Genomic DNA, 25090 nt, shown 5'->3' on the forward strand with positions numbered 1-25090 from the left:
AGCGTCCACAATCACTTGTTTTATCTCACCACGATCAGTATGTTCAGTATATTGGTGAGAATGTGTTGCTGGTTAAAGCACAGCAGGTTAGGCAGCATCCAAGGAATAGGAAATTCGACGTTTCGGGCATAAGCCCTTCATCAGGCATTCAAGGAGTCCTTCATCAGGACTCAAAGCCCTCCGCTTCTTCCTTTCCCGCCGCACCAACCAGTACCCTTCCACTGACACCCTCCTTCGACTGACTGAACTGGTCCTCACCCTGAATAACTTCTCTTTTCAATCCTCCCACTTCCTTTTACCCTATGTTCAGTATATTGTCAGCCCAACTCAAAGTATTGTTGGATCTAGGGCTGGGAAGTGAGGTGGACCAGGGAAAAATGTGGGTATGAGCGATTATTACTTAAGACTTAGGATAGAATAGATAAGAGCAAAGGACAATCTAATACAGAATTTTAAATTGGAAGAGGGCTAGTTGTAATGCAATATGAAGAGATCTAGCACTGGTAAAATTGAACTAGAGATGGACAACAGGCTGCAATGGAACAACTGATGCTTTTTAAGAAAGAAATGCTTCAAATATATTACATTCCAAAAATTTCAAAAGGTAGAAGAGCAAAAACAGAGCTCCTTTAATGAAGACATAGAGATTACAATGAACAAAAGAAGGTGAACGATGCACGTTAAGCAAATTCTTCATGTAAGAAGCAAGTCAAATATAATAGGATGAGAGGGGAAGGGAAAAATAAGCATGGCACAGAGAGAATGGAACTGGAGTGGTGATCACAACACAAGGAAATGCAAAAGTCTTCTCCCGACACATGTAAATAGTAAGCAAGCAGTAAATGTTGAAAGCATCTCAGGACAAGGGGAAGTCCAGTCCTGCCAGAATTGTGCTATAATGAAGGCCAGAAATCATTTGACATATCATGTGCATTTTCTGAGAATAACATGCACCTTATCCACATAAGGACAATAATCTTCCTAGCTGAGAGACAAAAGAGGGTTTTTCATCCATATTTTGAAATATTAGTTTAGCAAGAGACTTTGCACCAGGAAGTGGAGGAAGGAGAGTTGACTTTTGCCTGGTTTATCCAATGATGAATTAATTAAATTAATAAAAAGGCAGACAAAGAAAATTCTAGCCAGAAATTATTTAGGACACACTTGTGGTAAATGAAGCTCAAATACATGACTTAGCTATTTATTGAATGTTGAGGTTTAGAAACTGCAAACAAAAACAAAAATACAGCTAGTCAGCCAGCTTCTAAGAGTTCTGATAAACAGTTTCATTTTACATTTTCCCTCAATTCTTTATTGACCTTTATTTTATTTAAAAACAACTACATTCCAGGTTTTGCATAACACTGCAGCATTCTTCCCCAACAGAGATCACCTAGGTGGTTTTCCAACCAACCAATCTGGATCTCTGGAGTCTTAGGCACTTCACAACTCCTCCCCCACCCCTACACACACACACTTTCCTTGTATGTTTGAGGACAAAAGGGAGTGCAAACCACCAATCTTCAGCAGGAGCCTGGTATGATAGAATAGTTGCGAGTACATACATACTCTGCTCTGGGATTCTGAAGCACTCTACCTATATTGACCAACACCTGCTGCCAGTGACAAATACTTCTGATATTTGAATATGAACAGTTAAGTTGGATGATTTCCAAAGAAGTCTAGAAAAACACTTCAAAATTGTTGGAGTAACCAGTCGTTAAGTAGTTTTAAATTATTCTGATATTATGAAATTGGGCTCCCAGTAAGTCAATCAGAACGAGCTAAAGGCCACATGCAACAAACCATGGTTAGAAGGAAGGCTATCATTGTAGTTTTAATAAATATATAAAAATTAACTTCTCCCAGAGGTTTATGTCTCTATATTTGTGAACATAAATGTTGTGAACTTCTACATCATTGTGCCCCAAATTAATAGTGTTTTCCATTGTCAGGACCAGTAACAGCACCATTAGATACTGATTTACAGAAGTCAACAAGTGAATTAAATAGAAAACTCCTAATATCAACATAATGGTGTCTGTTGCAAGACCAAGTACAGCAAATCCAGGGTCCTTTGGGAAAAATAATTTGGATCATGAGCATTTGTGTATATGGTTTGTCTCTATCAATTTAGATAAATTCAAAAATCACACTAATGAGAGTAGATCATGCAAACCTCAAGACCTGATTACTGCATTGAAATTGCATCTTTAAAATAATGAACATTTTTTCACCTTTCCGGCTGAGTTTTATCATGTGACTTTGCACCAACCGGAAGAAAACAGTCAGCCAATTTAAATCCAATTGGCTGACACAATTTTAAACATTTGATCCCTGGAGTATCAGTTGCCTGGCAAGGCCAGCATTTGTTACCCATTTGTTACTGAATGCATGCATTTATTTCATTGCAATGTTCAGCAATAAGTCACTTTAGTGCATGTGGAAGAATTAAATGTTTTTGTCACCTGGTGTACAGAACTGAAATTTTACACTAGCAATATACATCAAATTAGAGCAAGAGGGCCATTGATTTAAGCTGACTAGGTCAAGTTCTGTGTTTATTACATGGAATTTTCCACAATTTTTAAAAATGCATTTTAGAGGTAATTTTGCAATCCCATATGGCTTTCCAAAGAAATGGAAAATCCACAAATCTGTCTTGAGTATACAATGGAGCTGTTATTCTATGCAACAGAATCATTTCTTTATAGAAACTAAATAAGTGGACATTTTTAAGCTGGTAGTTGAGATCTATACATGAGATGCATTTCTAAATTCCTCTCCTTTTCCTGAAGCTGAAAACTAGTAACCATGAAATGTTACAAACCAATTTTATATTTCAGCATTAGTATGTTCTGCATTCTGGATCCCTTTCAGTGTTTTGATGATCTGGAAATCATTGGATTTGCTTTCAAGCACACCTCAATCCAATGTCAAAACACTATTATCACTTCAAAACACCTTATATTCTGTTAGCATTTAGAGACTCAATTCCCTAATTACAAAGCAAACTGGACAAAATTTATTCATTGGCTAAACTTCTAAATGTATGATACAGATTAATTTTCCTGTTCCCACAACTTTGGATCTATGTATTGAATGAACATTTAAAAATATCCTTAAAAAGGCAGATTAGTGGCATTCAAGCATAAAAACCTCAACAGTAACTTGCTTCAATTCAAGCAATCAAACAGAAGACACAGTCCATGTATCATTTGACATCACTGTCACTGGAATTTGGAAAGGACAGTAAAAAAATAGGTTGTTGCAGTGGATCATTAGGTATAAATAGACAGACCAACAGTCAGAAAACTGACATTTTCCCCCATTGTATCAGATTAATTTAAATCTATTTAAATTCAAATTCTTGAAAATGATCCACTGGGTTTAAGTTACTGTCCACTTAACAGCAATGACCTAATACACAGTTCTGAATCAATACTTTGTGGCCTAGTCCTTCAGTCTTTAGAGTTCATCAGGTCTGTGGGATGGAGGTGATTTCTGTTGGGTCTGCTCATCATCAGATGACATGTCTTTTCCTCCTTCTTGGTCAGTGTCCTCTTGTTTCTTTTTCTTCTTTCCTTTTTTCTCTTTCTTATTTTCCCCTTCCTTATCCTCTTTGCTCTTGCTTTTTTTCTTTTTTTTCTTCTTCTTCTTCTTCTCCTCCTCATCAATCGCTGCAGGGTCCCCTTTCTGGCCATTCCAAATCTCCTTCAAGCACTCTGAAATAAATTCAAATAAGTGCTTTAATTATTGATGCACTTTTGTGCTTAAACCTTTGGCAAACTATTTTTGCTTCCTTTAGCACATCAAGGAATAATTAATGCATTATTGCATTGCTGCATTGTGAAAATGCAATGGTTTCGTTTATGTGTCCCCAACAAATGCAACATATCATTTGTCTCCACTCCCAATGGTAAAGATACATCACTTTAACATCACCTTTTATGTTAGAGACTATGGACAAAAGCAGCAAATACAGGCCGGGGGGGGGGTCATAGATTTTGTATCTCTTTCATCTTAATGTACCGACAGAACTGGCAGATAGATTGGTTACTCCAAATACAACTGTACCTTTAACTGTCAAAAGATGCCAAAGCACTCCAAAAGAGATGGGGAAACAGTGTTTTATTCTTTCATGAGGTTACTATGGCCACTTCTATGGTTGTTCTCTATCTGCAGCAAAAATTTAAAGTAGTTTTAACACAGTGCATGTCTTCAGGACTTCTAGAGTTAGAAAGGTTTATACCTGTCTCATGGGGCTTCAGAACATGCCGTTCACAGAGGAACATGGTGAGGTCTTCCTCCTGATGATTTTTGTACCAATCCTCAATGACATCTTCATACTTTTCCACCATTACATCACACTGGGTTATAAAAGAGAGAGACACACATACACATACTTGTAAGTTAGACAAGCACCAACAGTTTCAAGGCTTAAAAAGGGAAGTATATTTATCTACATTGCTAACTAATCCTAAAAAAAGCTTTAAAAGATATACTACTGGTATCCTGATCATCTCTTGGATTTTTTTTTGGTTAATGGCATTTTGTGAAGAATATCTCACAAACAACGCAGTCAGGATACTTTTTAGGTTTACTGGTAGCGTAGCACAGAGCTTAACAGCTGCAAAGTACTTCTAAAAGGAGTGTGAGAAACCAGTCCTGTCCCGCATGTTCTGCCACCTCCTTTCAGTGCTCCTCCAGCTCCTGCTTGGAATCCTCAACCCTTTTACTTCCTCCAGTATTTTCCAAATGACATTCATAGTACACAGCCTGGTCCTCATTAACCATTCCACACCCTCCCTGCTACAACCAAAGCAAAAACTATGTGCCAGTATAAACTATATGAATATTTCTCAAAAACTGAAAAACTAGCCATTTCAAATATGAAATGGGTTTTATTTATTTTTGGAATTCAGAGAAGCAGTTACCTTTGATTCATATACATTTTACCCATATCGTCGTGATCAGCTACATAAAGATCTTAGTCACTATGTAGTATACTGGCAGATGGAGCCCAAAGTCAGTTGAATAAAGGTATTAGGAATGTTTGGATTCGCTTTCATGACATCTCACAACCTTGGACTGAGCAGTGTCAGAACACAAATTACCACTACCTATCTTGAAAACAATGTGTTCATTTTGTGAGTAAAATTCCCAATCACAAGTCAAAATTTGGAGCCAAAGGTAATTTTTTTTTGTCTGAGAGTCATAGAGATGTACAGCATGGAAACAGACACTTCGGTCCAACCTGTCCATGCCGACCAGATATCCCAACCCAATCTAGTCCCACCTGCCAGCACCCGGCCCATATCCCTCCAAACCCTTCCTATTCATATACCCATCCAAATGCCTCTTAAATGTTGCAGTTGTGCCAGCCTCCACCACATCCTCTGGCAGCTCATTGCATACACGTCCCACCCTCTGTGTGAAAAAGTTGTTCCTTAGGTCTCTTATGTCTTTCCCCTCTCACCCTAAACCTATGCCCTCTAGTTCTGGACTCCCCAACCCCAGGGAAAAGACTTTGCCTAGTTATCCTATCCATGCCCCTCATAATTTTGTAAACCTCTATAAGGTCACCCCTCAGCCTCCGACGCTCCAGGGAAAACAGCCCTAGCCTGTTCAGCCTCTCCCTGTAGCTCAGATCCTCCAACCCTGGCAACATCCTTGTAGATCTTTTCTGAACCCTTTCAAGTTTCACAACATCTTTCCGATAGGAAGGAGACCAAAATTGCATGCAATATTCCAACAGTGGCCTAACCAATGTCCTGTACAGCCGCAACATGACCTCCCAACTCCTGTACTCAATACTCTGACCAATAAAGGAAAGCATACCAAACGCCTTCTTCACTATCCTATTTACCTGCGACTCCACTTTCAAGGAGCTATGAACCTACACGCCAAGGTCTCTTTGTTCAGCAACACTCCCTCCTGAAGAAGGGCTCATGCCCGAAACGTCAATTCTCCTTCTCCTTGGATGCTGCCTGACCTGCTGCGCTTTTCCAGGATCACATTTTCAGCTCTGATCTCCAGCATCTGCAGTCCTCACTTTCTCCATTAGGTGTGTAAGTCATGCTAAGATTTGCTTTCCCATAATGCAGCATCTCGCATTTATCTGAATTAAACGCCATCTGCCTCTTCTCAGCCCATTGGCCCAGATCCTGTTGTAATCTGAGGTAACCCTCTTCGCTGTCCACTACGCCTCCAATTTTAGTGTCATTTGTAAACTTACTAACTGTACCTCTTATGCTCGCATCCAAATCATTTATGTAAATGACAAAAATTAGAGGGCCCAGCACCGATCTTTGTGGCACTCCACTGGTCACAGGCCTCCAGTCTGAAAAACAACCCTCCACCACCACCCTCTGTCTTCTATCTTTGAGCCAGTTCTGTATCCAAATGGCTAGTTCTCCCTGTATCCCACGAAATCTAACCTTGCTAATCAGTCTCCCATGGGAAACCTTGTCGAACGCCTTACTGAAGTCCACATAGATCACATCTACTGCTCTGCCCTCATCAATCTTCTTTGTTACTTCAAAAAGTAACAATCAAAAAACTCAATCAAGTTTGTGAGACATGATTTCCCATGCACAAAGCCATGTTGACTATCCTGAATCAGTCTTTGCCCTTCCAAATATATGTGCATCCTTTCCCTCAGGATTCCCTCCAACAACTTGCCCACCACTGAGGTCAGGCTCACCGGTCTATAGTTCCCTGCTTGCCCTTACCACCTTTCTTAAATAGTGGCACCACGTTTGTCAACCTCCAGTCTTCCGGAACCTCACCTGTGACTATTGAGGAGACAAATATCTCAGCAAGAGGCCCAGCAATCACTTCTCTAGCTTCCCACAGAGTTCTCAGGTACACCTGATCAGTTCCTGGGGATTTATCCATCTTTAACCGTTTCAAGATATCCAGCACTTCCTCCTCTGTAATCTGGACATTTTGCAAGATGACACCATCTATTTCCATACAGTCAATATCTTCCATATCCTTTTCCACAGTAAATAATGATGTAAAATATTCATTTAGTATCTCCCCCATTTTCTGTGGCTTCACACAAAGGCCACCTTGCTGATCTTTGAGGGGCCCTATTCTCTCCCTAGTTCCCTTTTGTCCTTAATATATTTGTAAAAACCTTTTGGATTCTCCTTAATTCTATTTGCCACAGCTATCTCATGTCCCCGTTTTGCCCTCATGATTTCCCTCTTAAGTATACTCCTACTTTCTTTATACTCTAAGGATTCACTCGATCTATCCTGTCTATACCTGACATATGCTTCCTTCTTTTTCTTAACCAAACCCTCAATTTCTTTAGCTGAAAATGTGGTGCTAGAAAAGCGCAGCAGGTCAGGCAGCATCCAAGGAACAGGAAATTCGACGTTTCGGGCATAGGCCCTTCATCATAGTTGGGCTTATGCCCAAAACGCCAAATTTCCTGTTCCTTGGGTGCTGCCTGACCTGCTGCGCTTTTCCAGCAACACATTTTCAGCTCTGATCTCCAGCATCTGCAGACCTCACTTTCTCCTCAATTTCTTTAGTCATCCAGCATTCCCTATAGTTACCAGCCTTCCCTCTCACCCTGACAGGAATATACTTTCTCTGGATTCTTGTTATCTCATTTCTGAAGGCTTCCCATTTTCCAGCCGTCCCTTTACCTGCGAACATCTGCCTCCAATCAGTTTTTGAAAGTTCTTACCTAATACCATCAAAATTGGCCTTTCAACTTTTAGATCTGGTCTATCCTTTTCCATCACTATTTTAAAACAAATAGAATTATGGTCACTGGCCCCAAAGTGCTCCCCCACTGACACCTCAGTCACCTGCCCTGCCTTATTTCCCAAGAGTAGGTCAAGTTTTGCACCTTCTCTAGTAGGTACATTCACATACTGAATCAGAAAATTGTCTTGTACACAGTTAAGAAATTCCTCTCCACCTAAACCTTTAACACTATGGCAGTCCCAGTTGATGTTTGGAAAGTTAAAATCCCCTACCATAACCACCCTATTATTCTTACAGATAGCGGAGATCTCCTTACAAGTTTGTTTCTCAAATTCCCTCTGACTATTAAGGGGTCTATAATACAATCCCAATAAGGTGATCATCCCTTTTTATTTCTCAGTTCCACCCAAATAACTTCCTGGATGTATTTCCGGGAATATCCACCCTTAGCACAGCTGTAATGCTATCCCTTATCAAAAATGCCTCCTCCTCTTTTGCCTCCCTTTCTATCCTACCTTTAGCATTTGTATCCTGGGACATTCAGCTGCTAGTCCTGCCCATCCCAGAGCCATGTTTCGTAATTGCTGTGATATCCCAGTTCCATGTTCCTAACCATGCCCTGAGTTCATCTGCCTTCCCTGTTAGGCCCCTTGCATTGAAATAAATGCAGTTTAATTTATTAGTCCTACCTTGTCCCTGCCTGCCCTGACTGTTTGATTCACTTCTGTTCTCAGCTGTACCAGTCTCAGATCGATCTCTTTCCTCACTATTCCCTGGGTCCCAAACCCCCCCCCACCTTACTAGCTTAAATCTTCCCAAGCAGTTCTAGCAAATTTCCCTGCCAGTATATTAGTCCCCTTCCAATTTAGATGCAAACCGTCCTTGTACAGGTCACTCCTCCCCAAAAGAGATTCCAATGATCCAAAAATGTGAATCCTTCTCCCATACACCAGCTCCTCAGCCATGCATTCATCTGCTCTATCCTCCTATTCCTGCCCTCACTAGCTCGTAGCACTGGGAGTAATCCAGATATTACTACCTTTGAGGACCTCCTTTTTAAAATTCTATCTAACTCTCTGTAATCTCCCTTCAGAGTCTCAACCTTTTCCCTTTCAATGTCGTTGGTTCCAATGTGGACAATGACCTCCTGCTGGCCCCTCTCCCCCGTGAGAACATTCTGCACCCTCTCTGAGACATCCTTGATCCTGGCACCTGGGAACAACACACTATTCTGCTTTTTCTCTGCTGGCCACAGAAATGTCTGCCTGTACGTCGGACTACAGAATCCCCTAACACAATTGATCTCTTGGAAACCGACGTACCCCTCATTGCATTAGAGCCAGTCTCAATACCAGAAACTTGGCTGTTCGTGCTATGTTCCCCTGAGAATCCATCACCCCCTACATTTTCCAAAACAGCATACCTGTTTGAAATGGGTCTATCCACAAAAGACTCCTGCTCTAGCTGCCTGCCTCTCTTACCCTTCTTGGAGTTAACCCATCTACGTAACTGTATCTGAGACTTTCCCCCCTTTCTATACTTGCCATTCATCACATACTGTAGCTGTTGCAAATTTCTAATTGCTTCTAACTGTCTCTCCAACCAATCCCTCGATCTGATAAGATTCGCATCCAACAGCATTTATGGCAGATATAATTTGCAGTAACCCTTAAACTCTCTTTAAACTCCCACATCTGACAAAAAGTACATATCACTGCAAAGGCCATTTTTGCTCCTTCACAATCTACAGACCCAGAAAATAACACCGTCTTATTCTTCTACAAACACTGCCCCAAGTTAAATTAATAGCTATGGCTTACATTTTAAATTTAGTCAAGAGACTTATCTCCAAAAACATAATCAAGAAAGAATCCACTGTACCCACTACTGCAGCCTTTCTATTGGATTGACTTAAAACAACAATTTACTTATCTGATTCTGTGCTGTGAACTTCGCCCAACAGTTCCTCCAAGATGCAGTCAGTGCATTTCACAATGAAACATCAAGGGAAGTGGAAATAATTGTATTTGGTATCATTATTTTTCCTTGACCATCAACCCCCTCCACTCACAATCTGCGAGTTGTAGATCAAGTGGTCTTCACATACCTGCTTCTTCATATCAGAAACTTCAGCTGATGTCTCATTCCACAATTCATAGGGAATGTCCATAACAACTTTTACACCTTTATGAACAAGACCATGGAGAGTCTGGAATGTCTCACTCATTCCCTTAAGTGGAAAGAAAGAAAATAAAGCTTAATAACTCTGCACTCAGTGCCTTTCTCCTCTTTCTTTATTATAAAAGATACATTCCATCATTGTTTGTAGCTTATTGCTTACTTTACAGTACCACACATTATTCTGATCTCCTGGCCACCTCTCCCAAATCAAAATCAGAAAATTGGTCAGCAGGAAGACGAATGAAATGTTGGCCCTTATTTCAAGAGGTAGGAATATAAGAGTAGGGAAATCTTACTGCAACTGTACAAGGTGCTGGCGAGACCACATCTAGAGCACTGCAACAATTCATTGGAAGCAATTCAGGGAAGGTTCACTAGGATGGTCCCTGCTGTCTTATCAGCAATGACTAAATACGTTGGGACTCTACTCACTGAGGTTTAGAAGAATAAGAGGTGATCTCATTGAAACATATAGGATTCTGAAGGGATTTGACAGAGTAAATGCAGAGAGAATAATTCCCCACATTGGAGAATCCACAACCAGAGGCCATCGTTTCAAAATAAAGGGGCACCAGTCTAATACTTCTCTTAGAGAGTTGAGTGTCTTTGGAACTCTTTGCCACAGAGACCTGTGGGCAGAGTTCTTGTGTATACTTAAGGCTGAGATAGATTCCTGATCAGTAGGAGAATCAAGGATGACGGGGAAAGGACAGGAAAATGGATGCGAGGAGTGTGGGTTCAGCCATGATCCTACTCAGTGGCATAGCAGGACTCAAGGGGCCAGACGGCGTACTCCTGTTCTTGTTTCTTGTCGTCTATGGTCTTTTTATGTGACTCACTTTTTCCGTACTTAAAGGAAATTTTTAAGGTGAAGCACCTTGTATTACTGGGTGCTCCACATATCTTCAGAGCAGCCAGTCTGAATGTTATGATTTATCTCACTGGCAGTAATGGATCACTTTGTGACATTGACCCAGTAATGATCCCTAAATCTGTTAAGTGATGCAACTGTCTGGTTTTTCAGCCTTAAAAGAATGTAAAGACAAGGAGATCTTTAATGGCCTGAACTTTGCATGGTAATGATTGAGTAATCACCATCATTACTCAAGGGCCTATACAACAATCTGAGAAATCCACATCCAAACAGAATAACCCAAAAATTCAAAAGTCATTGGCAGTAATTTTATCATTAAGATGATGCACTGTTAAGTCCAGAGATGGCAATTAATGAGAAATCACTGAACTGGCAATAACTTCCATTAGTCTCACTGCAAAATCCTTTGAAAAAAAGTTACACCATGTTGAATAAAATAGCAATCAACTAATTTTATAATTACTGCAAAACATCCTCACTAGCCCAGAAAAGCAGATTTTAAATTTGTGTAATGCAAAAGGTTGCAGTTCCACTCCTATAAGGTCATTGAGAAGAATCTGTTGATGTTAGACATCTTGTTCTCAATCTGCTCCCCTACTAACATCCTCCTGAGCATGTCCAGATTCATGCATGGGCAGAAACGACTTCTGCCTTTATCAAAAAGTATGAACTTTCCTGGCACTGCTGTATTCTAAAAATGTGCATGCGTGCATTGGTAATACAATCATGAGATCTGACGTGAAGCATCTTTAGGCAAGTTCAAAGAGTCAAAGAGATGTACAGCACAGAAACAGACCCTTCAGTCCAACTCACCCACACTGACTGGATATTCTAAATTAATCTCATCCCATTTGCCAGCATTTGGCCCATATTCTATTCATATACCCATCCAGATGTCTTTTAAATGTTTAAATGCCTCCATCATCTCCTCTAGCAGTTTGTTCCATACATACTTACTGATGTTATTTAAATAGATTAATTAATCAGAACAAAACTATAGTTCTGTAATATCACAACCACTTCCTATCTGGACACTTTAATTCTTTCATTGTTTTCAGACAAGAAAATATTGAACTTTAACAATCCAGTCTATAATTCATCTTGTCATGGTCTTGAGCAGATTTCAACCCTAGCGAATGAACCAAACAATCCAAAAGTATGTATTTACTGATTGTTTGATGGACACAGTAATGGATCGGAAAGGGTTAATCTGAGCTAAGTATAACCTCTGCTGTTTCATGTGTAACCCAGCAATTGGGTGGAGCATTGGGCAGTTTGGCAATATGAGAGCTCAGGCAGGCAGCAACTGGAGTCTATCCCAATCTTGTTACAGAGTCATGTGTCTTACCAACACCTTGTTAGGAATAGAACATTGTTAATGTGACCTGTATATATTTTGAGATTAATAAACTATATCTTGTTATCTAAGACAAGAGCCTTTTGATTGAGAATTATTTGTGAGCTATCCTTATCTACAGACTATAGGGAGTCTGTGCTTATTGCTGTCCCATTTAACAATGTTTCAATTTAATGTCACTAAGTTATTGGGGCCTGAAATCCTGTTGAAGATCCGGTCCAAGATTCCTTTGAATGTTGTTTACCACATATCTAGCCATCCCGATTGGTGCTATTCTAATTTGATGCTGCTCCCAATGCCCAGACCTACAGTGTCTACTACACAGAGCCCCCACTAACCCTTCACCAGGCAGACTGACACTGAAGCAGTCGTCCTCTCTGACTGTGCTGCAGGTGCCATCTGTCACCATTCCCTCATACATCCTCCAGGACCTTCACAGGCCATTATAGGAACTCCCACACCCAAGGCTGCTACCCCTATGAGAGGGGAGGAAAAGTTACCGAGAATAACAGAGATCAACACGCCGTCAGCCAGAGAGTGGGAGATGGGGGGGGCGGGGCGGGGACTGGGGGGGGTTGTGGTTGGCATAGGGATGCATAGGCCCTGCAATCACCTCAGTGCCCCAACTGTACCCTGGACTGAGGGAAACCTGGAGGTGGTAGTGACTTGCAAGACAGGGTGCTGCAGACCCCTAAGTGGGTCAAAACAGTGAACTGCTGCATTCCCAACAGGTGGCTCAGAGCACAATAAGCTCTACATCAAATTACTGACATTCTCTGCCCAACACCACAGGAGGAACATCAGCACCAAAACTGCACTTGTTCCTTTAGAAGGTAGCGCCACCAGCTTCTCAAGGCAACTAGAGATGGCAATAAATATTCTTCCAGCCACGTCGTATAAATTCCAAGAACAAAACACAAAGTCAATGATGAGCTGTGACTGAGTACATTTTGCGTCACTTTGTCACAAGCAAACATCCTTCAACATGAATGCCACTATATATCAAACACAAGGTCCAGAATGGCACCAAGCAAAATCTGGCATAAAACGTCCCTTCATCGAAGGACAGACTCAGTAGCACTTACCTTGGCAAAGCGATTACTCCCACTTCGCTCCTTATGTAAATTATATTCCAGCAATCGATTACAAATGTTTTCAGTTACTTCAATCAACCGGATGTCACTTTGAGAAAATAAAATGCATACATAGTTAACAAGAAATCTTTTTGTTATATTAGAGTACTTTACTTTCTGACTCCAATGTAACGAACCTAGCCTTTTGCTATCCTAAATATAAACAAACTGTAGATGATGAATTGGAGATGCTGGTTTGTAAAGGTGCACTTCTGTAAATAAATGCTTCTAAAAGTGTATAAAAATTAGCTCTAGTTTTATCCTTCGTCACCTGACTTATAGAATTATAACAACTACATCTCCTCATGTTTTTAAAGTTTTCACCTTCACTTTCAAATTGCCCCTTAGTCTCACTCCACCCATCACAAATATCTCCTTTAGTATTACATACTCATATACCTTATTCTGTTGATATCAAGGTATTCTTGGTCTTCCAATGTCCACCAATAAAAGGTTGTGTATTCATGCACCGCAGTTCCATTGTTTAAACATTTCTCAGTAACTCTCTTCTTCCCTTCCCCTCAAAAACAGACCAGAAGTATTTTCTCCAAAGGTGCACTCAAATCCTCATCTCTTTATTCCTCCCATTCTTCCCCACTACTTTTACATTAGCTTTCTTCTTTCATTTATAATATAAACCCTACAAATATAATCTATGTTTGCTAGTTCTGGACAAAATTATCTAATTCTGTAGAATCCTAAACAAAGTTATCATTACCTCTCTTTTTCCAGTGAGAACATGCCAATTCACATAATTGTTCCACATAATCAAATCCTTGTGATCTCTCAAATCACTTTAGTTTCCTCTCAGTTGCTAGTGTCATGTTATTTCCCCATCGTACATAATGGTAGGTTTCCCATATTTTCTCCTGTCAGCAATTTACTGGAGTCAAGGTTAACCTGTTAAACCTACGCTGTATTAATTCAACCACTGTGAGAGGCCCGTGATGCATAATTTGCTCCCTATGAAGAAAGATTAGTTTTAGAAACTTCAGTTTAGAAAATAACACAAGAAAACTATTGGGGAAATTATCCAAAACTCTCCACCAGTCCACATAGCACAAAACAGTACACCACAGGATCAGCCGACCCTGTCAGTGCTGACCATGTTGCTATTCTAAATCTCATTTGTCTTTATATGATCCATATCCTTCTATTCTCTGCCTGTTCACCTGTCTCTCTCTAAATGCCTCTTGAACATTGATAAAGTATCTGCTGCCACCACCCTCTGGGTGAAAAACTTGCCTCACATATCTCCTTTAAACTCTTCCCCTCCCACTGTAAACTTTTGCTGCCTATTATGTGACATTTCCACCCAAGAAATTCATCAACAATTCACTATCCAAGCTTCTCATAAACGTTCATATTGCTATCAGGTCACGCCTCAGTCTCTGACACTTTAGCAAAAACAATCCAGGTTTGTCCAACCTCTGCTCATAGCTAATACACTCTGATCCAGGCAACATCCCGGTAAACTTCTTTTGCACCCTTTCCAAAGCCTCCGCATCCTTACACTAAATTTGACCGAACTAAAGTTTTATACAGCTGCAACATATTTACGAACTTTGACATTTAGTGCCCTAAACAATGAAAGCAAACATGCCATGTACCTTCTTTACCACCTTATCCACTTCTGTTGCTACTTGCAGGGAGCTATGGAGTTGCACCTCAAGATTCCTCCCTATGTCAGTGCTCCTAAAGGTCCTGCATTTACGGTATACCTTCCTCTTGCAGTTGACCTCCCAGAATGCATCAACTCACACTCATCCAGATTGAAATCCATTTCTCCGTCCAATTTTCCAACTGATCTATAACCTGCTGTATCCTTTGACAATCTTCTTCACTATCCATAATGTGTTGTCTGCAAACTTACAAATCAGATCACCCACATTTTCATCTAAATAATTTATTTATACTACAAACAAAACAGGTCTCAGCACTGATCCCTATCAGACACCACTGGTCACAGATCTCCAGTCAGAAAAATACCCTTCCACCCCTCGGTCTTCTATGACCAAGCCAATTTTGTTTCCAACTTGCCAACTCACCATGGATCCCATCTGAGTTAATCTCCTTTACCAGCCTACCATGAGGCACCTTGTCAAACGTTTTAGTGAAGCCCATGTAGATAACATCTACAGCTCTACCCCCATCAATTATATTCATTCCTTAAAACACTCAATCAAATTTGTGAGACAAGGCCTCCTTGTACAAAGCGGGTGGTGCAGTGGCTCAGTGGTTAGCACTGGTGCCTCACAGCACCAGGGTCCCAGGTTTGATTCCAGCCTCGGGTGATGTCAATGTGGAGTTTGCACATTCTCCCAGTGTCTGTGTGGGTTTCCTCCGGGTGCTCCTGTTTCCTCCCACAGTCCAAAGAAGTGTAGATCAGGTGAATTGGCCATTCTAAATTGTCCATATAGTGTTAGGTGCATTAGTCAGAAGGAAAGGGGTCTGGGTGGGTTACTCTCCGGAGGGTCGGTGTGGACTGGTTGGGCCGAAGGGCCTGTTCCCACACCGTGGGTAATCTAATCTAAAGCTGTGCCGACTATCCACAATAAAGTGCAATGTTCTCCGAGTGAGAGAAAATCTTGCCCTGAAGAATCTTCCCCCATAATTTCCCCATCATTAATTGAAACATTGCCCTTTTAAAAACAAACAGTCAGCTAGCTTTTACTTTCTTACCAGGGAGAAGGTGAATTTTCTGTTTCTCAAAGTAAAGATTATGAATCAGTGCTTGACAATTTTCTTACACCCAGTATGAATACCTACATCAGGTTCTAACCAGGTCAGATCCAACAGAACCAAATACAGACCAAAGTAAATTCTACTTTTCTGCAACATGTTCAAACTCCCATTTCAGAATCTCATCCCTGGTTTTCCAAAATAACAATCCCACTTCCCAAATACTGATCATTTCTACAGTTTTCTGAGCACAATTGAAAATTGAAAGGTAATTTGATGCAATGAGCTTCTGTCAATTAAAGATATAGTTGAAGTTGTGCCAAATTTAAGTCTTCATTGGACTGGCATATGGATGTAAATGGAATAGTGTAGATGGATGGGCTTCAGATTAGTAAGACAGGGCAGCGCAACATTGAAGGCCAAAGGGCCTGTACTGCGCTGTAATGTTCTATGTAAATTAATTTAAAGGAAATTTCAGCCAGCAGATAAAGGAGATTTTCTAAAATTCTCTCCTTCTCAGACTGGAGCTTGAATTCAGCCAAAAACAAAGAACAGTAATCTGTCTTCTACATCAACCAACCTTCGCCATGATATGAATGGATGTGACTGTATTTACTTAACAACAAATTCGAAATGTCTTCGGATGAAGCCTAGCAGCAGATTATCCAATTGTGTTTTTAAGCAGGTCCAGAAAGAAAACTAAATCCCTCTTATTCTGATGAAGTACAAACACCAGTATCCCTAAAAAAAAAGTGAACTTGCAGGAAATTGCTTACGAGTGCCTGTATTTTATTTTCGAACTCTTTCCTTCCAGAAAGCCGTATTTGGTATCAATCACCTCATTGGTTTTTCCTGTTTCTTCAAAAGCCAATTTCAATTCCACAGCAAGGTATTTGCACACTAAAAGAGTGTAAAAAAAATCAAAAGAAAGAATAATCAAAAATGCAGACTCTGTTATTACGTTAGAGAAGGAACACTGTATGTTACATTCTTTGAGCTGAGCTGGATTGATCACATAGCCAGATTGCATGATCCATGCTTACCAACATTAATCATGAAGAGAAAGCTCGAATCTGGGGTGTGCTGTTACATATCTCAAGGATGGTGCCTCAAAAGCTGTGTTTGGTTTTGAAACCAACCACAGAGTCCTGGAAACAGCTAGATTACTGCACCTGATACAAATAAAATAGGCTGCAGCCTCCTTTGAAAGCCAGTGCACCAAGTCATAGAGAGGAATTGCATGTCGAGGAAATTCCAAGTAAGGAACTCCTGCAAAACTCTATTGTCTTGCTATTCTGTCCTGTTTGCAGCAATATCTTCAGGACTTAGATCAGTATTAACAATCATCTCCTGGAACCATAGCAAACAACCCAGGTGACCAACATGGTCAGGTGAAAGGGTGAACAACATTATTCAATTTATTGTGGATCCAAAAGCCATGTAACTGACCCAAAGATATATTGCAGTGAAAGGAATACATCAATGCTGAATTCTGACATAAGAAAATAAAAGTGCTTTAAATATTTCACCATTGATTCAAGCGTGAAAATCTCCTAAATATTTTGTAAATAGACATTTAATGAGAATGTAAGTAAACTGTTGATAAGAGAGTTATAACACTATTCAATTTGGTTTTTAAATCCTTTTGGCCATCTCGATTACATAGATTGGCCATTTCTAGAGTCAAAAAGGTACAGCATGGAAACAGGCCCTTTGGCAAAACTAGTCCATGCCTTCCACGTTTCCCGAATCTGAACTAGTTCTACTTGCCTCCAATTGGGCCATATCCCTCTAAAACCTTCCTACCCATTAACCTGTCCTAATATATTTAAATGTTGTAAGTGTATTTACCTTTACCACTTCCTTTAGCAGTTCATTCCACATAGGCACGACTGTGTGTGAAAAAGTTGCCCTGCAGGTCCTTTTAAATCTTACTCTCTCACCTTAAACTTATGCCCTCTAGTTTTAGCCCTCAGGAAAAAAACCTTGGTTATTCACCTTATCTATGCCCCCTCATGATGGTATAAGCCTCTACAAAGTCACCCCCCAACCTCCTACGCCCCAGGAAAATAAGTCTCAAGCTATCCAGCCTCTCCTTATAACACAAACTTTCCAGTCTCGGTAAGATCCTTGTAAATCTTTGTGACGCACTATCTAGTTTAATAATATCCTTCCTATAGGAGAGCAACTAGAATTGTGTGCAGTACTCCAATTGTGGCCTTATCATTGTCTTGTGCAACTGTATCATGACATCCCATCTGCTGTATTCAAAGCTCTGACCAATGAACACAAACAGGAGGACCAGGGCAAGCCAGGCAGCATCAAGAGATGGAGAAGTCAATGTTTCGTGTATAACCCTTCTTCAGGGCCAACAAACATGCCAAACATCTCCTCACCATCCTGTCTACCTGTGATGCCACTTTTAAGGAACAATGTACCTGCACCCCTAGATCTCTCTGTTCAACAATACTCCCAAGGTCCCTGCCACTAACTGTGTAAGTTCTGCCCAGGTCTGTCTTACCAAAATGCAACATCTTGCATTCTTTGGAATTGAACTTCATTGGCCAATCGTCGGCCCAGTGGCCCAGTTGATCAAGATCCCATTGTACTCTTAGATAATCTTCTCCAGCATGAGGCGTCTCACATGAAACACTGACTTATCTTTCTCTTTCAAATGGCTTAAGAACGAAACATTGACAATGATCTTGTTTTCTAATAGTGTAGTGATCACAGTATTGTGCTCAAATGAGTGATTTTAATGTTGTTATTCAATTACGAAGATGGATTGAAAGAGGTATGATTGTTCCCATTGGAAAGAAGGTGGCTGACACGAGATTTGATAAAGGTTTTCAAAATCATGACCAGATGGATACAGTAGTTATGGAGAAGCTGTTCCTGCTCATAAAAGAAAAAAACATGAGAGAGCGCATAGACTTAAAAGTAATGTGCAAACAAAACAAGGGTGATGTGACAAAAAAAACTGTTTTCATACAGTCAGTAGCTACAGTATGGAATACGCTGCCTGGAAATGTGGTGGAAGAAGGTTCAACTGAGGTACTGAAGAGGGCAGTGGATGATTATTTGGATGGAAATGGTGTGCAGGGGTATGGGATCACCACTAGGTAATAGAAGCAGTGCAGGCACAATCAGCCAAATGGCCTTCCTGTGTGCCAGAACAATGCTATGGGTTTTTTTTTGCCACATTGGCTTTTATCAAGTACCCCAAGTATTCTCTGATACATGTGCAAATCAAAACCTTTTCAAAGCAACCTTAATTCAAAACTTAAAACAGCACTATGCTATCAGTTTAATATTTCTATGCACCATGACAGTCACCTTAGAAAGACCAACAATTTTAAATAGTCATTTGGTAGTAGAGAACTTGAGTATTGCTGGGAAAAAAAACATTTTGTTGAAGCTTTTCATATTGCACTCAACAGAACAATTCACAAGTATCAAAGAGATTAGTGCTGGCTCTGAAATTATTTCTTAATATACATTAACAACTTGGATGTGAATGTACTATACCCAAGCTTGTAGGCCATTCAAAAATAGGTGCAAATGCAAGTACTAAGGACAACACAATGAGTCCAAAAACATATGTGGACAGGTTAAGTGAGTGGATAAAAATGTGTGGGGAAATATGAAGTTATGCAGTTTGGCGGGGAAATTAGAAGGGGTGAATATTATTTAAATGGGGAAAGTCTACAGAAAGGTATAGAACAGAGGGATTTGGGAGCTCTTGTTTATGAATCACAAAAATCGAGTATCAACTACAGTAACTAATAGAGAAGGCAGTTGATTGATGGCCTCTACTTCAAAGGGAATGGAGTGTAAAAAGAAAGAGCTCTTGCTAAAACAGTACAAAGCACTAGTCAGACCACAGCTAGAATACTGGCAACAGTGTTAGCTCTATTTTCTAAGGGAAGATATACTGGCTTTGAAGACAATCCAGTGAAGGCTCGCTTGACTGATTCTAGGTATAGAGGGATTTTCTTAAGAAGAAAGACCAAGTATGTTGGGTTTGCAATCATGCAAGTTTTAAAGAATGAAAATTGACATTACTGAAATGAATAAGATTCTTTGGAGGCTTGACAGAGTCGTTTGTTTCCTCTTGTGGGATAATCTGGGACCAAACAGCATAAACTCAGAGTAAGGTGTCACCCACTTAAGACAGAGGTGAGTCTTGCTAGTGAATCTATGGAACTCTTTGTAGCACAGGACCTGACTCATTAAGTATATTCAACACTGACACAGACAGATTTTCAATCATTACAGAAGTCAAAGATTTTGGAGATAACGCAGGAAAGTGGAGTTGAAGATTATCAGATAAACCATGATCTCATTGAATGGTGAAGCAGACATGAAGGGCTGAATGACCTACTTACATTCCTATATCTTCATGTCTAAATAGGAAAACAACATTAAATGCTGTGGGAGAGAAGAAGTGTGAATATGTTTCGATTAACTGTGTTTTTCAAGTAATGCCGACACTTTTGTTAATTTGAAATAAACTCCCAACCACCTTCTGTTTGTCATTTTTATAAATGACTTAGATGCATAGGTGGACGGATTAATAAGTTTGTAGATGACATTAAAGTCGGTGGAGTAGTGGACAGTGTGGAAGAATGTTGCAAGTTGCAGGGGGACTTTGATAAACTGCAGAATTGGGCTGAGAGGTGGCAAATGGAGTTCAATACATCTAAATGTGAGGCGATTCATTTTGGCAAGAATAACAGGAAGGCAGAGTAGTGGGTCAATGGAAAGTTTCCTGGTAGTGTGGCTGTGCAGAGGGATCTTGGAGTTCATGTACATAGATCCCTGAAAGTTGCCACCCAGGTTGATAGTGCTGTTAAGAGGGCATACGGTGTGTTAGGTTTCATTGGTAGAGAGATTGAGTTCCGGAGCTGCAATGTCATGCTGCAACTATACAAAATGCTAGTGCGGTCGCACTTGGAATATTGTGTACAGTTCTGGTCGCCCCATTACAGGAAGGATGTGGAAGCATTGGAAAAGGCAGAGGAGGTTTACCAGGATGTTCCCTGGTCTGGAGGGAAGCTCTTGTGAGGAAAGACAGAGACTTGGGTCTGTTCTCATTGGAAAGAAGAAGGTTAGGAGGGGATTTGATAGAGACATACAAGATGATCAGAGGGTTATATAGGATAGACAGTGAAAGTCTTTTTCTGAGGACGATGATGTCAACTTGTACTGGGGGCATAATTTAAAATTGAGGGGTGATAGATTTAAGACAGATGTCAGAGGCAGGTTCTTTACTCAGAGTGGTAAGGGCATGGAATGCCCTACCTGTTAATGTAGTTAACTCAGCCACATTAGGGAGATTTAAACAATCCTTGGGTAAGCACATGGATGATGATGATGGGATAGTGTAGGGGAATGAGCTTAGATTAGTTCACAGGGTGGTGCAACATTGAAGGCCTAAGGGCCTGTTCTGTGCTGTATTGTTGTATGTTTTATCATTGCATTGCTTATCAGTTAATGATTACAATTGGTTGTGACTTTTTCCTGAAACTGAATGAAACGCAAGAAATAACAATGCTGTTCCTTTCTTCAATTTTTGTCCCAAAACAGGAAGAATTGAATTTGGATTCAGTTTGAAACAAGCAGAAAACAAAAGGAACTTTAGATGTTGTTATTAACCTACAGAAACAATTTATAAGCATGTTACTGAGACTTTGGGTTTGAGTTATAAAGAGGGGCTGGATAGGCTGGTACTTCTTCTTCCCATACGAGGCTAAGGGGTGACCGTAAAGAGATTTATAAAATCATGAGAGGTATAGATAAGGTGAATAACCAAGGTCATTTCCTCAGGGTAGGGGAGTCCAAAATGAGTGGATGTGCAGTTAAGATGAGAGGAGGAAGATTTAAAAGGTACTGGAGGGTAACTTTTTCCACATAGAAGGTGGTGCATATATGGAACGAACTGCTAGAGGAAGTGGTAGAGGTGAATAGTATTACAACCTCTAAAAGACATTTGGACAGGTACATGAATAGGAAGGGTTTAGAGGGATATGGGACAAAAGCAGGCAAATGGGACTAGTTCAGTTGAGGAAATCTGGCTGGCATGGACAAGTTAGACCTATTTCTGTGCTGTATGACAATGATTCGATTATAATTGCTTAGCGACATACTATTTTACAACTTGAAAGATAATAGCCAAAAGTATGAGTAGGAGGTCAAACAGCAACAAGTGACACAGAGGACTGCACACTCAGTGAGCCTATTACAGACCACAAAACATGCTTATTTGATGTGACTAAATCAACCTAATAGCGTATCATTATGAAATACATACATATGCCTTGGCCAAAAAGATTTGACAGTAAAATTATGATATAAACTGACTCTTTAACAAGGTATGTCCAGCTGGGGTACAGAACTCACCTCCCCATACACCACCCACTCCCTCCCCCACACAAAAACAAACCTTTTGAAATCCTTTGTTATCAACTACAAATGTCAAATGTAGCACATACATGTTCACAGGACATGGCACAGATGGGTAAGTCAGAAATGTACATCAAGATCAAGAAAGTATTTGAGTGAGTGGAAAAATGTGCAGAGCAATGGGAAAGAGGGAATGTACAAAATGTCAGAGGGTTGGGTCGGGCAGCAGCACAGAGAAAGGAGAGTGGCCAAGGAAGGTTTGATGTAAAATAAAGATTGGTGGACTCTCGTATTAATGTTGAAAATTGATTATTTCCACATTAATATAAATTCCAATTTCAGAACCTTTCTGGTTTCAGCAAGTCAGCTGATTTGCACAGAATTACAAGCTGCTTGTATTGAATCTTCCAATGCACTACGAACCAAGATAAATAAATGAAAGAAAATTCACACTTTTATTCCAAAAATGCAATTTCAGGATGTCAGGACAAATATTTATTGCTCATCCCGAGTTGCCCTTAAGAAGTTGATGTTGAGACACCTTGTTGAACTATTACAGTCTGTGTGGGAAAGATGCTCCCATCATGCTGTTTGCTAGCCATTTCCAGCATGTTGACCCAACACTAACGAAGGGACAGCAGCAGACATCCAGGTCAGCATAATGTTTGTGACTTGGAAGAGAACCTGGGGGTGATGGTGCCTTTACCCTGTTATATTGAAGAGATCATAGTTTTGAGATGCTGCTGAAAATCCTTGGCCAGTTACTTCAAGGCGTTCTATAAAGTGTTCTTAACATTGCCACAATGCACAATTCTGCAACCCCACCCAGTACATAATAGTTTAATTTTGTGGAATCCCTGGAAATTCATGAATGTTTCCAGGAATGCTTGATTGGATAAATCCAAATGTTTTCCTGATTCAATAATCAATCTAACACTTCCCTAAAAGCTGAGGTTGTCACCCACTCCATCCTTTTCATAGAAGCACGTTTTCCTTAAGTCTCATCCCCAAGATTTATGGAGGCATCCCACTCCCCCAGTAGGAATTAAAAATCAATTCTCCATCTTTCTCCTGCACCTCCCAATTGACAATTCTGATTCATTTTAGGATGAGGCTTTCCAATTTAAGAGGGAATTCCTCACTGACAATGACACCTGGAATTCCCACTTGCAGCACAGACTGAGGTACTGAAGCTGGAGCATCCAGTATGAACATCAGTTGGGAGCAGCAGCACACATATATCCTATTTTCCTGCAAAACATGAACAGCAGTCTGAAATGAAAGCTGGTGTTCACTTTCAGCATACAGTTACATTGAAACTGCACAAAGGGAAATGGGAGGAAGTGAAATCACAATTCATGTTTAAATCATTTTAGCTTTCTGTCTACATCACAGCAGAAATGTGATGCTGCTTCTTCAGCATCCAATTCAAATCTGGCAATAGTCCACGCTCTCCTCCAGATTACCTTTAGGGAGAAGGGAATAGAGGGCTACGATAAGATGAAAAAAAAAGAGAAGCTCAAGTGACACATAACCCTAGAATGGACTACTAGACAGAACGGCCTTTCATGTCTCTGCAGAGGGCTCTGGAGAGAGTAATTAGGAAGAAACTTCCCACACACAAAAGGATTGAGAGCATGATTCTGAGATGGTCTTCACAGGATGGCAGCTGAGAGGATGTTTCCTCACACTAGGAATCTAGAATTAGGGAATCTCTTTAGCAGGTGAAAAGTGGACCTGGATTATTGAATGTACTTGAGGTTAGACAGATTTTTAATATACAAAGGAGTCAAAGTTTACAGGGCTGATGCAGATTATAGGCAGAAAAGGGAGTTAAGACCACAATCAAGTGACAATTTTCTTGAAAATGGAGCAGGCTTGATAGGGTGATTGGTCAATCCTGCTCCTAATTCTTATATTCTTACCAACTGAACGTTTAGACATTATTCCTTTTGTTGAAAGTTCCTAATGAGAAACATTATAAGGTTGGATTGGCAGCAGTGCATGCAGCATAACAGCAAACTTAAAAGTACTCTTTTAAAAAGTAGTTCCTCTTCCCCTTTTCCATCAATTCCACTTTTAACTCTGCGTACCCAATAAAATCAAACTGGAATCTGAACATTTTGCATGAAAGCCTATAACCACTAGAAGCACACCGAGAAATTATATTGTACTGCTGTTTTCAACATTGGGCATAGTAGCCAAATCAGGGTGCAGTTCACTTTAATAAGTATCAAAGACCCATAAGGGGAAGTAGCCCTGATTTCGAACAGTGCCAAAATGTTCTCGGCAGGTAATTTGTTAAAGAAATTATGAAATACACTATAAACATTTTTTGCTATAATGAATGGTAATAATTCCCGATTATCACTTTTTATACTGTTCGGAGGGTGAATACTGATTTTTAAACAAAAAAAAGACTTAAAGCACGGAACGTTTGTCAGTGCATGTGTAACAAGTGTAGTAAGAAGTGGGACACAAACCTTCACATGTATTGGGGAGTTTAACCCAATCGGAATCATCGTCACCCCAGACTGGCCCAGAGAACAGCAAGAGGACTGATATCAGCCGGGTCACCGTCAGCATATTGTTGTGATCATTAATATAACAAAACAGAATAGAAAAGTGAAAATTAAAAAGCTGGTCAGTGATTCTGTTCAATTGCCTTATCCATAAAGCCCAGGGCTGACTTCACCGAGAAATTGACACAGCCGGTTACGTGTTCACGTT

At 40.2% G+C, this 25090-nt stretch overlaps 1 protein-coding gene across 1 annotated transcript; it reads right to left on the reverse strand.

The window, feature by feature from the left end:
• Positions 1 to 1170: 1170 nt before the first annotated feature.
• Positions 1171 to 25090, reverse strand: cnpy3 (canopy FGF signaling regulator 3). Its single transcript, XM_060832061.1, has 6 exons — positions 24844 to 25090; positions 16732 to 16855; positions 13226 to 13322; positions 9836 to 9958; positions 4253 to 4370; positions 1171 to 3725 (listed from the first exon to the last, which is right to left on the reverse strand). Exons 1-6 carry the CDS (start codon positions 24944 to 24946, stop codon positions 3469 to 3471), a joined length of 822 nt encoding a protein of 273 aa, XP_060688044.1. The 5' UTR covers positions 24947 to 25090; the 3' UTR covers positions 1171 to 3468.

Source organism: Hemiscyllium ocellatum, chromosome 11 (assembly GCF_020745735.1).
Source record: "Hemiscyllium ocellatum isolate sHemOce1 chromosome 11, sHemOce1.pat.X.cur, whole genome shotgun sequence".
Lineage (NCBI taxonomy): Eukaryota > Metazoa > Chordata > Chondrichthyes > Orectolobiformes > Hemiscylliidae > Hemiscyllium > Hemiscyllium ocellatum.

Excerpts from the sequence above, each read along its gene's own strand:
- cnpy3 (XM_060832061.1), bottom strand. The coding sequence starts at position 24,946 with ATGCTGACGGTGACCCGGCTGATATCAGTCCTCTTGCTGTTCTCTGGG. Across the intron at positions 16,856-24,843 it reads ACTCCCCAATACATGTGAAG|TGTGCAAATACCTTGCTGTG; the intron begins GTTTGTGTCCCA and ends ACACTCTTTTAG. Across the intron at positions 9,959-13,225 it reads GGAGTAATCGCTTTGCCAAG|GGAATGAGTGAGACATTCCA; the intron begins GTAAGTGCTACT and ends TTTCCACTTAAG.